This window comes from Morone saxatilis, unplaced genomic scaffold (genome assembly GCF_004916995.1).
Source record: "Morone saxatilis isolate NCDOM2014 unplaced genomic scaffold, NCSU_SB_2.0 Contig20, whole genome shotgun sequence".
Lineage (NCBI taxonomy): Eukaryota > Metazoa > Chordata > Actinopteri > Moronidae > Morone > Morone saxatilis.
The window spans coordinates 17,708,938-17,720,429 of record NW_023339763.1 but is presented as its reverse complement, the minus strand read 5'-3'; the positions used below and the strand labels follow the sequence as shown (position 1 = coordinate 17,720,429).

The window sequence follows — 11,492 nt, the reverse complement described above, 5'->3', positions numbered from 1 at the left end:
CTGGGCCTAAAATGACATTCTCAGATCTCCAGCTCACTGTGATGAAGACTTAATTTACAGTGTAACGCATTTCTGTAACACACCTTCATCTGCTTTACAAGTGTTACACTTTCATCAAATCCTCAACAAACTTTTCAACAAAAATGAAAAGATTCCCACATTTGATTTTTCATAAACCTGAATTAGCCCTTTGAATTGAGTATAATGTGCATTAAAGCAGACTACTATACTATATTCGAAAGTCCTTCATGGCCCGCGTTATATGACGACATTTAATAATATTTAATAATATGCAAAACTTGGAGTTGGTAGCTTCTAACAATAGTAGGTGCAGTTACATTATCATTTCTTTTGTCTTTTGCCTATCTCAGGATATCCTTGAATGGCAAACATCCCGTCAGTTCTTTTACTGGCGTCTGCGGCGTCTGCTGTTGGAGGATACGGTGCAGAGGAAGATCCAAGCGGCCAACAGCGAGCTAACGGATGGCCAGGTCCAGGCAATGCTGCGCCGCTGGTTTGTGGAGGCCGAGGGGGCTGTCAAGGTACCGCATACTTTGTTCAGTATTCAGAAACCCTGCGTGGAAAATGTAGAAAAACCCTAATTAATATCTCATAGACTCAGTTTCTAAACTGGACGTTTTTTTTTTTTTTTCGTTTTTTTTACGGCAAAAGAGAAGACTGTGATAGAGTATGAGAAACGCATGTGCTCAGACTTTTTCTAACTTATTTTTAGATTTCAGTATCTACTCGTATCCAAAGTCATCAAATCCAGGCCTCTGTGATAAATGATTGAGAGAGTCTTTGACAGATCATCACCAGTATTTAATTGTCTGGGGGAAGAAAGGTTTAGTTCTTTTCAGTGTAAATGTCCAAGTAAACACCTTCTTAGCCCCTGGCAATGATTACAGTGCTCGTGTCTTTTTATCCTGAAACTCTTATTCCTTCTCCACAAGGTGCAAAACCTTGGTAAGCGTTCCTATTAAATCATCGTGATTTAATACAGATGGACTGATAACTGGTAGTTAATGAAAATAAACATCCCTCAGAGATGCATTCTGGCCCAGTCTCGGGCTCAGAGGACCAGCCGCAGGGGTGACATGAGCCTGCCCTGCGTTTGAGATCTCCTCAGAAGTGGCCTTCTTGTTAGCTAATATATTATCCCAATCAGGACTGGCTGTCTTAAGCCACAATTAATCACAGCCCTGGCACGTGCAGATAGGAGAGCAACACGCTGTTTCTTAATTAAAAGCAAACAGATTAAAAATGATTAATAAGGGCATTAAATGTTCTTGTGGACCTCAAGCAGGACTGTTCATAAAAAAGGCAAGAGCCCATTAAACCCCTCAGCCCCCAAATCTTTGCTAAGCCCTCCAGCCTGGCTTTGTTTGGGATCAGAGATGCCAGCACTCATGAATACTAATTTTCCTATCAGGTCCAGTCAACAAGACATCAGACCCCCACTTTGTGCCTGTCCATCTCTTTTGTTATTGTTGATATTATTTGCTGATTCATATTTCATCAGTTTATACAGAATGTTAATATTTCATTTTTCCATGGGACCTTTTTTTTATTTTATTATTATTCCCAATTACATTTGTTCTCACTCACACCATTGGAAAAAGTGTGATTCCTAGGTTTCATTTATCCATAAATACTTGAACGAATGAGGAATAATCTTACTCACAATGATTCATCTTCTCTCCTCTTAACACGCCCTCATTATTCAGGCCTACCTGTGGGATAACAATGAGGAGGTGGTGGCATGGCTGGAGAGGCAACTAGCTGAAGAAGAGGGCGCGAGGTCCGTCGTCGACGAGAACATCAAATACATCCGGCGAGATCACATCCTCAAGCAGATACGCAGGTAAGTCTCAACGATGCCAGCTCAGTGTGGTGAAGAGTTATACAGTGCAAAACATTTCACCTGTAATTACAACAACAAACACGTGAAATCCAGCTTATTAAGCTTTTTCCCCTTTTTATTTCAGCCTCGTTCAAGCCAATCCAGAGGTTGCCATGGATTCAATTGTGCACATGACCCAGCACATCTCGCCCACACAGAGAACCGAGGTGGTGCGCATCCTGTCCACTATGGAGACGTCGGCCTCCTCCTAGTTGGGAGCCCGGCCTCTCCTCTCCGCCTGGCTGAAGAACAGCTCAGGCCACAACCACAGCCAAAAGGAGCCTGGCTCAGCCACTGCTCCTGGCTTAGGCCCGGGCTGGAAACTGAGGCCAGAGGAGCCAACGTGATGGGCCCTTGGCAGCTGCCGGGTTACTGATGATTTGTTGGCTATGATTCTTACTAAGAGTTCAGATGACTGACATCAATTATAACATTTGTAAATTGTCTTACATGTATGCTTGTGTTCAGATAAATCAGTGTATGTTGTATTCAAGTGCAATTGAAAAATGGCTTAAACAATATCTAGTGACTAATATGTAATAATATATTTGGAGTTTACACAGTTGGCCCAAATGGATGTTTATGCTTCCATGATAATCAGTCATTTTAATGTTGTTGTCATATTAAAATGCCCCTTGGTTTGTGACATATGCTTGTTAATATTTGCAAGTGTTTTGATGACCAACTCCACAATGACAACACATTGCTGGGGGCGTCAGCCAGAAAAACGGGTTTTGAACTCCTAAGTAGGAAACACTTAGTTACTGAACAAAGACGGGGAACTGTATAACAGATTTGGACGGGAGAGCCCAGCAGGGAGCAGGGACATGGTCCATTTTAGACCCCGACTGTTTCACAGTTACCCTGCAGTGAGCAATGGGCAACTCGCCTCACAACAAAACCACAGCTGTCCCTTCTGTTGTCGCTCACACAGTACACACACATACACATGCTGCTTCAGATGCACTTTACTGCTCACTGTGCCCTCACAGAATCACCTGCTGCACAGGTTTTAACTGTTGCATCGAGCATACACACATACAGACGGACACGCACAAAGTGATACGAACAGTACCACGCACAGTGATAATGATGGTTAGAATGAGAATTGTTCACACACACACATAGTGGGTAATAGTGTGCTTGTTTAGTAAAAATGGGCTTTTCTTTTTTTGTGTTTGCTTCTACAACCAATCTTTTAAACTTGAGGGGTTTTTTTTAAATTTCTTTTTTAACTGAGGAAATATTTTTGAATTTACAAGAGTTCAATGGCTAAATCATTAAATGTCTGTGAAAGAACAACTACGGTTCACTGGAATTACATGTTACGTGTCTAATTTTACCTCTAATCCACATTAACTGTTCTATTTAACGTTTGTACTGTATGTATATGAAAGGTTACTTATTTTTAATATTCATTTTTGAAAACGCTGTTTGAATTGCATATTACTTGTACACTTGAGTTTGTTACCAATAGACAGGCAAAATGTGGCAACTATATCACACAAGGATTTTTCTTTAAAGGGTACATAGACGTAGAAGAACAGCACCGTAATATGTTAAATTCAGTCTTATAGCAGCTCATTGTGTCATGCTCTGCAGAAAAAGCAATGTTACTTATGTGATATGGCTTCATGGTCTGTGCTGTGCCTTCTTTGTTTCAGTATCAACGTTTAGTCCAGCTGCTTTATAAGTAACTGGTTGTTTACCTACACAAGGATGGATATGAATTTACAGTGATGATCTAAATGTGTCTGCAGATTTAATAAAGCTTACCCAACTTAGTTTGAAGTCTGTTTGTTTGAAAACTTTAAAATCTCCATTTTTTGGGGGTACTTTTAACAAAACTCTATTTTCCAAGAATTTGCAGTAATTTAATTTGTCAATTATCCTTATATATTGATGATCCTCGGGACAGATAACATCACTGGAAGCCTCATTAATTTCAGCAGTCAGTACAAAGTCTATTGCTCTGGAGAGACGTTTTCTGATTACTCGAAAATGATAGTCTTCCCATTCCTCAATCCACAGATGATTAAAGTGGCATTTTCTTCCTGGCTTTTAAACTTCAACAGTATTAAGGAGGATAAAGGAGATCAAACAAATATTGAGGGATCTATCTCATCCTTTTTCTATTTTTTTTTTTTGTCTAATTCTTTCATATCATCCCCTTGGCTCCATCAACTCTTTTACCATCCTACCAACAAATATGTAAGACAAATTGAGTTGCATGCACCCAATACCCACCACAATTATAGGAGGCCCAATAAGAAAATGAGTCATTTGGCGGTATAATTGGAAATGTGCCTTGCTTGGTCTCTCTGGTCTCCCAGAGGGTTTTGCTCATTTGTGGTGGCATGCTAGGTTGGCTAATTCTTTTAATCACAGACAAACTGCAGAATCAGGTTCTTTTTCAACTGCAGGAGTGAAGGGAACAGGAGTGTTTGGACAAACTTGTAGAAAACGACTTAATGTGTAGATTCATAATAAAATACGTGTAGTTACATCAACAATATTGACATGCTTTTTTTGCCTTTTGCTGGTCAAAGAACTACTTTGTAGGTTACAGTAAAGAAACTAAGCCAATTTTTAGAGAATTTAGATTGTTTTACTTTCTAATAGCCAAGCCCAGTGACTGCTGGTTCCAGGCAGAACTGTGACTCAAACGGAGGAGAGTACAGCAAGAAATATTAATGGGAAAAAAAGGAGAAAATCAGTGTCTGCGATGAGATTGAAATGGAAGCATTAAGATAGCACAGAGGGGAGACTCAATCATGCATCTGAGGCAACCATAATTCCACATTCACGCGTCTCAATGACTTGACAGCACTTGAGAGACAATGCCTGTGACCCAGTTGCAGCATTCCAATTATCAGGGTGTATGCAACAGTTGAGATGAAAAGGGAACAGGGTCTTTACAGAGCCCCAGGGCTGTCTGATTACTGCCTGAAAACAAGAGTCTTTTGCCCATGACAAAGAGTAGACCGACACAGAGGGAGCGCCAGGCCCCAGCTGTTCTTGTTCTCTCCGGGCTGGGGATTCTGAGGAGCTCATCTCAACTTCGCCTGCCCATTTACATTTCAACCATATCGGAAAGTTTAGAGCCAGTCAGACTAAGACACTTTTCATATTTCACATTTTTCCTGCCAGTCTTGGATAGAAGCAGATAAGCCTGCTTCTATTACCTAAAAGCAACCTTATATGCAGAATGCCTGTTGTTTTACATGAGTATATTTGTCACGACACATTTGACACGATAGTTCCCTACAAATATATTTCAGATTTTTTCAGTTTCAATGTTTCAATTTATTTCAATCCCCAAATGAAGTCAAATTGATGAATTATCATCAAGTCAAAATGTCCCAAGTCAAAAAAGGAAGTTCAACACCTAAAGTATACTAATATAATGTAGAAGTTTACCATCTATCCATCCTATAGGTAAACAACCAGTTACTTATAAAGCAGCTGGACTAAACGTTGATACTGGAACATAGAAGGCACAGCACAGACCATGAAGCCATATCACATAAATAACATTGCTTTTTCTGCAGAGCATGACACAATGAGCTGCTATATGACTGAATTTAACATTATGGTGCTGTTCTTCTACGACTATGTACCCTTTAAAGAAAAATCCTTGTGTGANNTAAAAATAAGTGTTTTAAAATGTTCAAAAAAAGTATTTTTTTCTCTATGAGTACACTTATATATTTCTTGTCACCACATTAAAGACTGTTTTTATTTCCAAAATATAAGGTATAAAGTCATGATTTAAATCTATTGTTAGTGGACCACTAGAAAATATATTAACATAGCAATATAATTATAGTTGTTAATTCATCTACTTGTGAACTATTTATTTATAAATACATTCAGAATAACATTAAATTAGCATTTTACCTAAAATGTATACACAAGTCTACTATTGTGGTAAGCAGAAGAAAATTACAAAACAAAAAAAATGTGGTTTACAGAACTTAATGATAGCCAATAAATAAAAATTCATATAATAAACTGGTTGTAATAATTGTTAAATATATACATTTATGCAAATTAATTTGATGTGGCAGTAAAAAACCCACGTTTAACCAAAATGTCCACATATCCAGTGCCTATGCATTACTAGCAACTTAACAGGGTGAAGCAAAACGGCACAGGTGGCCAAAGTACACACATTCTTTACTCAAGTAGAAGTACAGATATTTGAGTTAAAAAAGTGAAATTAAAAGTGCTGATTCAACTTCTTTTACTCAAGTAAGAGTGAAACAGTACAGATTCTGAAATGTAGTCAAAGTATAAAAAGAATTCTCTTAGTTTTTTTTTTTGAAGGACATTTCTACTCGCTGTTTCTGTGCAAAGAACTAAAACTTTAAAAAGGGTTCAGTCTCCCTCTTTCATCTTGATGATGGGAAGCTGTGCAATAATGCAAAAAAACATATAAATACATTTATAATTGCCCTCAAATTCATTAAAACTAAAGTAACATGCCTGTTTTGAATATGTAAGGGGCAGATAGTACAGATATTTGTTTAAAAATGTAGGGGTAAAAATAAAAAGTAAAGTACAGATACCTGGAAAAAAAAATATGGTAAAGTAGTATTTATACTTAATTTATACAAAGTATTTAAACTTTTTTACTCCCCACCTCTGCAAAAGGGTATACGTTATAAAAGCTGTCCATTTCCCTTATTAAGTAGCCGGAACAATGCAGCCATATCACACAGTACTTGAGTCCCAGTCTAGCCGGGTTTAAGCTGCAGTTCTAATGGGAAGTAAAATACTGCTGTCACACTATTGGCTTTGTTTGCAGTTTTATGATGGTGAAGTGAGATTTCCCCATGCATTTCAAGGCTTTCCTGATTTATAATGTTTGATGGACTTAAATAACAAAGGGCAAACTGAATTTCTGGAAAGCAATCTCCATCTATAGATCACAAATGAAAATAAATGATGTATTGTATCTTTAATGCAGGGGTGCCGGCCTGCAGAGTTATAGTCAGGCAGTGAATCTCTCCAGGGGCAGGAAGGCAGCCTGTGAGCCAGCTGCATGAGAGGCTTAATGTTCAATCTCCTTTTGAAACGTGCCACAAGGGTCAAAGATTACAACACCCTGTGATCATCACCACATAATGCATACATTCTCATTCTGTCAGAGCTTGGTAAACACTGGCTGACTAACTGAATGCCAGGATGATAGAGAGAAGGGCTAATTCACAAGCAGACAAACCCGCTGCAGACAGAAGAGAAAGAAAGCATCGGAAGACAGAGGGCTTAAGAGCTAATCACCAAGAAAATGTTTTAATCTTAGCTAAAAAATACAGTTTTCATTTTGATAATAGATGGATCCAACAACAAAGCTACCTCAAGAAATGTCTGTTTTCATCTTCAAATGGAAAAATCAATATTATGCAGCAGCTGAGTATAGACAATAACTAGGTTGCTGTTATAGTAGTAGGTTGATACTGTAGATTAATCACTAATATTACTGTAACATAAAAGAAACTCAGCTTAGCCAATATGAAGCATTACATGCAAAAAGCTCCTTATAGCTGTGCATTGCAGACCAGGTGAAGTTGCTCCCTGTACCAAGCAGCCACCCCCTCCCTCCCTCATCCACGTCCCGACATTAACATTCATGGAGCCACTGGAGTGTGGCGAGCCGAGTACATCGAGCCAACGACGAGATGCAGGGACGAGGGGGGGAGAGGGAGGACGGAGCCTCGCCACTCCCCCCACCCCCGATAAGGGCTGGTTTGAAGAAGGGGAAGGGTGGTGAAGGTTGCCCAGTATGGGATTGTGGGAAAGGTCAGCGACCAAGGTGCTACGTCTTTGGTCATATATCACAATTATTACTGTAGGTCATTGACTGGTATGGAAATTATAGGAGCAGTGACAGGTCCAAATGGCATGGTAGAAAAGTGGGCAAGGCCGGGCCAGTAAGAAGTCAACTGTTACTGTATTGCAGTAAATGTAGTTTTCAGCCATGCTAGCGGCGAGGCTCTGGAGGGCATGCAAAAACTTGCAATCAGCCTCAGCGGTTACTGCTAACTGACAAATAGTACAAACTAAGATGGTGAGCATGGTACACATTGTCCCTTATAAACATCAACATGCTAGCATTGTCATTGTTAGCATACTGACTTTAGCATTTAGCTCGTAGCACTGCTGTGCTTAGCCTCACAGAGCCGCTAGCATGGCTGTAGCCTCTTACAGTCTTGTTTGCATTCTTTGATTTTGCATTTTAATTTTACAAAGAGGCCTATAGCGACTACTTAGTCAGCTTCAAAATACAAACAGTAGGCCTACATACACTCAAAGAAGTGTACTATTCTGGTGCAAAGTTGATGGCTTCAAGAGAAGAGAGAAAACACTGAAGAACCTGCAGTCTACTTTACATGCATGCACAGTATAAGCGACTCATTATGAGTTATAGTATGCACAGAGTTGCTGACTACAAGAGTTTTAGCTGAATGCAAACATCGGTCCAGCGGTGGCCCATTTTGAGAGGTGCACCACATTAAAATGCATGCATTACAGGCATATCAGTGGAGCGTGGAATGCCAACTCCCTATGGAAATGTTGGTTTACTGCTTCTCGTCGGGCCTGTGGACGGGTTTGTTTGTGACCAGTGTCCTCTGGCTCTGAAGGACAAAGGCAGACAACCAGGGAAATTATTGTGCTTTACAACATAGAAGTGTCATCTGACAGCACTGGTTTCCAACATTTAAATCAGACAGATAAAATATCTTCCCAAGTTCCCAAGAAAACTGTTCCACATCCAGAAGGGGTGGTGGAGCAAGCAAAGCCAGGGCAGAAAAAGATATAGATTAGGTAACAATACTGAGCATGCTCTTGTACTGCTGCTAAAACTGCTTCTTCTTTTCAATGTATTGACTGACCTGCAAATGGCTTTGGATTGCTTTCCCAGCAATAAGACCTACATTTCACATGAATCGCCATCTAATCAAGCTCTATTTTTAGATTCAGTTAAGCCACTGGACGCAATGTATTTCTATCATTTAATGCTGTAAATGCTTGCCGCTCAAAGCTAAAAAAAACAAAGTATTTCAACACTGAAGAAGACAGCTTTCACCTGCTACACCTCACTCTGGATCAAGATGTATTTATCCTGGTGCCTTGTGGATCATTAGAGTACAGATCAGAGGAGGTGTGGTCTTGGCAGACATACTAGAGCTGATGTGCACCCCTCCACACCTCCACCAACTGCCTCCACCCTGGTCGTCCACCCCATTACACACGCATATGCACACATACATTTTGCAGAGCAGAGCTATTTCATACTTGAACATTACACGCTTGATTGCAAATGAGAAAAGCTGTGTCTTTGTCTCAGTGTTCCTATAAACTACAATTACAACACAAAGGGATGTGAAAGAATTCAGTGCGGAAAATGTTTAGCATTGTGTAAAACCAGTTAGGGACAAAATATCTCTTCCTGTCTCCATATGACAATATATTTCAGAAGATTATTGTTGATTTTTGGATACTTTTTGGTTGCTACATTGTGACTTTTGTCGAAAGCAAGATCATAAATGGTCGATTTCACATATTGTCAGTGATAAACTGGCGAAGTTTGTCTGTTTACATAAGGCGTGTGGAATGTTACTGTCATCAATCTGAAATTATCAGCATTTTTATGCATGGAATACTATGTCAAGTACACCAAGTGTTGGCAGGACAGATAATAAAATAACTTAAATGATGTCAAAAATTTAAATGCATCATATTGCGATCACGCACTCTAAAAAATGAAACACTGATTAAAATCTTAACGAACATAATCTGCCCTGGCTTTTGTGAGGGAATGACTTGTCAGTATCTATAACATGCTGAAATCATCACAGCACTTGGCCTTACTGATTAAGCACTGCAGGAAAAGAAAGAAGGTGGGGAACACTCACAATTCTGTCCTCTTCAACTTTAATCAAAAGTACACTGACGTGCTGCAGCCCCCTCCCTCTCTTTCATAATAATAGGCCGCTAAAAATTCAGGAGGCAGGCTCCACATCAATCACTCGCCAGATTTGAGTCCAAGCAATAAATATGTAAATGAAGGAGAAGCCAATGTCTCGTAGCTTTGAGATCAGCGCTAGGAAAAAAAAGAGGGAAAAACTGTATTAATTGCCCATGGCCAGAGGAATCCTATTACTGTGGGCATTGATTATAAAATTGTATGTGTGAATGATTTCCATGCAGAAAGTGGACTACCAAGCCTAGAGCAAAAAGTGAAGAAAGAGTAAAATTAGCGAATTGGGCCAGATTGTGCAAGTGACTAAAAGGAAACAGCAACGACAAAAAGGCTAAATCTAAGTTCAAATAAGATTTAGATTAGAAAATGAAAAAGATTTCTATCTCAAAGCACAATACAGTATTATTCAGCCATTTGTCCTATTGTAGTGTTTAACTGTATTTGCTTACATTCAAGATGTACTTATCTCTGGTTTCATGTGCCCAAGCTTGTAAAGGAACCTCGAGAATGGGGCAGTTTTAGTTGCAAAGTCCATTAGTTTCGTGCCATAATAGACTCTGTTCGGTAAGATAGTTTTCATTTTTCCACACTACATTAGGATGGAGGAGTGACAAAAGGTCATAGAAAGTCTTTATTCAAAGTGATTGTATATGTATTATGCTCACTGTTTCAATCCCATTAAGCAAAACTGACTTTTAAACCAACAGGATGCAAGAAAGTGTAATGGTTATAAAATAAAGAAAAATATATTTAAAAAAGCTATGTACAGATCACTCCTCAGAGGACAAACAACCACTACTGTGCATGGTTTATCCAACAGTCGCCATAATCACTGTCAGCTGATTTAAATTGATTTGCTGGCCTCCTGTTTGACTTGCAAATCTCTCTCTTAATCATGGCATTTTCTTCAGATAAACAGGGATTAGTTTGATTAACAGCATAACATTATCTCCATTTAAACATTGTAGACTTTAGGCTTTAATTAACATAATGTGAACAGTTTTAAACATTAAACACATTTTTGTATCTACATAAATATTTTGTTTGATTTTCTTTTAATTTTTATTTGAACTTTTTTAATTTAAGAATTTAGCTATAATACTTGTTTATCTTTGGCATTCGTCAAATTATATATTTGATATCACTGGTATTTAATTGCCATTTTAAGACCCCTTTGACTGTGACTTTCCTTGTTTTCTCTTTTGGTGAGGAAAACAGACTGTTAGTGTGTGTGTCCACAATTTACTGTACTGCCCATAAAAGCTCCTCTCAGAAATGAGTCTATAACATGATTCCACTCTCTGCGAGAACTGGAGTTGGCTGCCAAACAACTACATCTACTTTGGAAAGTGAAAGTGATTGAAAGTCACTCTTTGTCAGTGCCACTTGTACACGTGACTATATTATCAATTAGGATTAAACTATTCAATTCCACTGATTCCTACAGTTCCAATAGGATCAGCATCATAACTGACATTCATAGTTTACACAGTATTTGACACTGGCTTTTCCCCATGGCAACTGTTATTTTAAAATAAAATAGTTATATATATATATATATATATATATATATATATATATATATATATAGCACCTCTA

General features: G+C 38.7%; 1 protein-coding gene across 1 annotated transcript in view; it reads left to right on the top strand.

The window, feature by feature from the left end:
* Positions 1 to 3,687, top strand: part of acaca (acetyl-CoA carboxylase alpha) — a gene marked incomplete in the record, with an annotated part of 32,353 nt that extends 28,666 nt beyond the window's left edge. Inside the window, 3 exon segments of the mRNA XM_035667150.1 lie at positions 372 to 542; positions 1,728 to 1,864; positions 1,989 to 3,687. Of these exon segments, the coding sequence (XP_035523043.1) occupies positions 372 to 542; positions 1,728 to 1,864; positions 1,989 to 2,115 (435 nt within the window).
* Between the last annotated feature and the right edge of the window lie 7,805 nt (positions 3,688 to 11,492).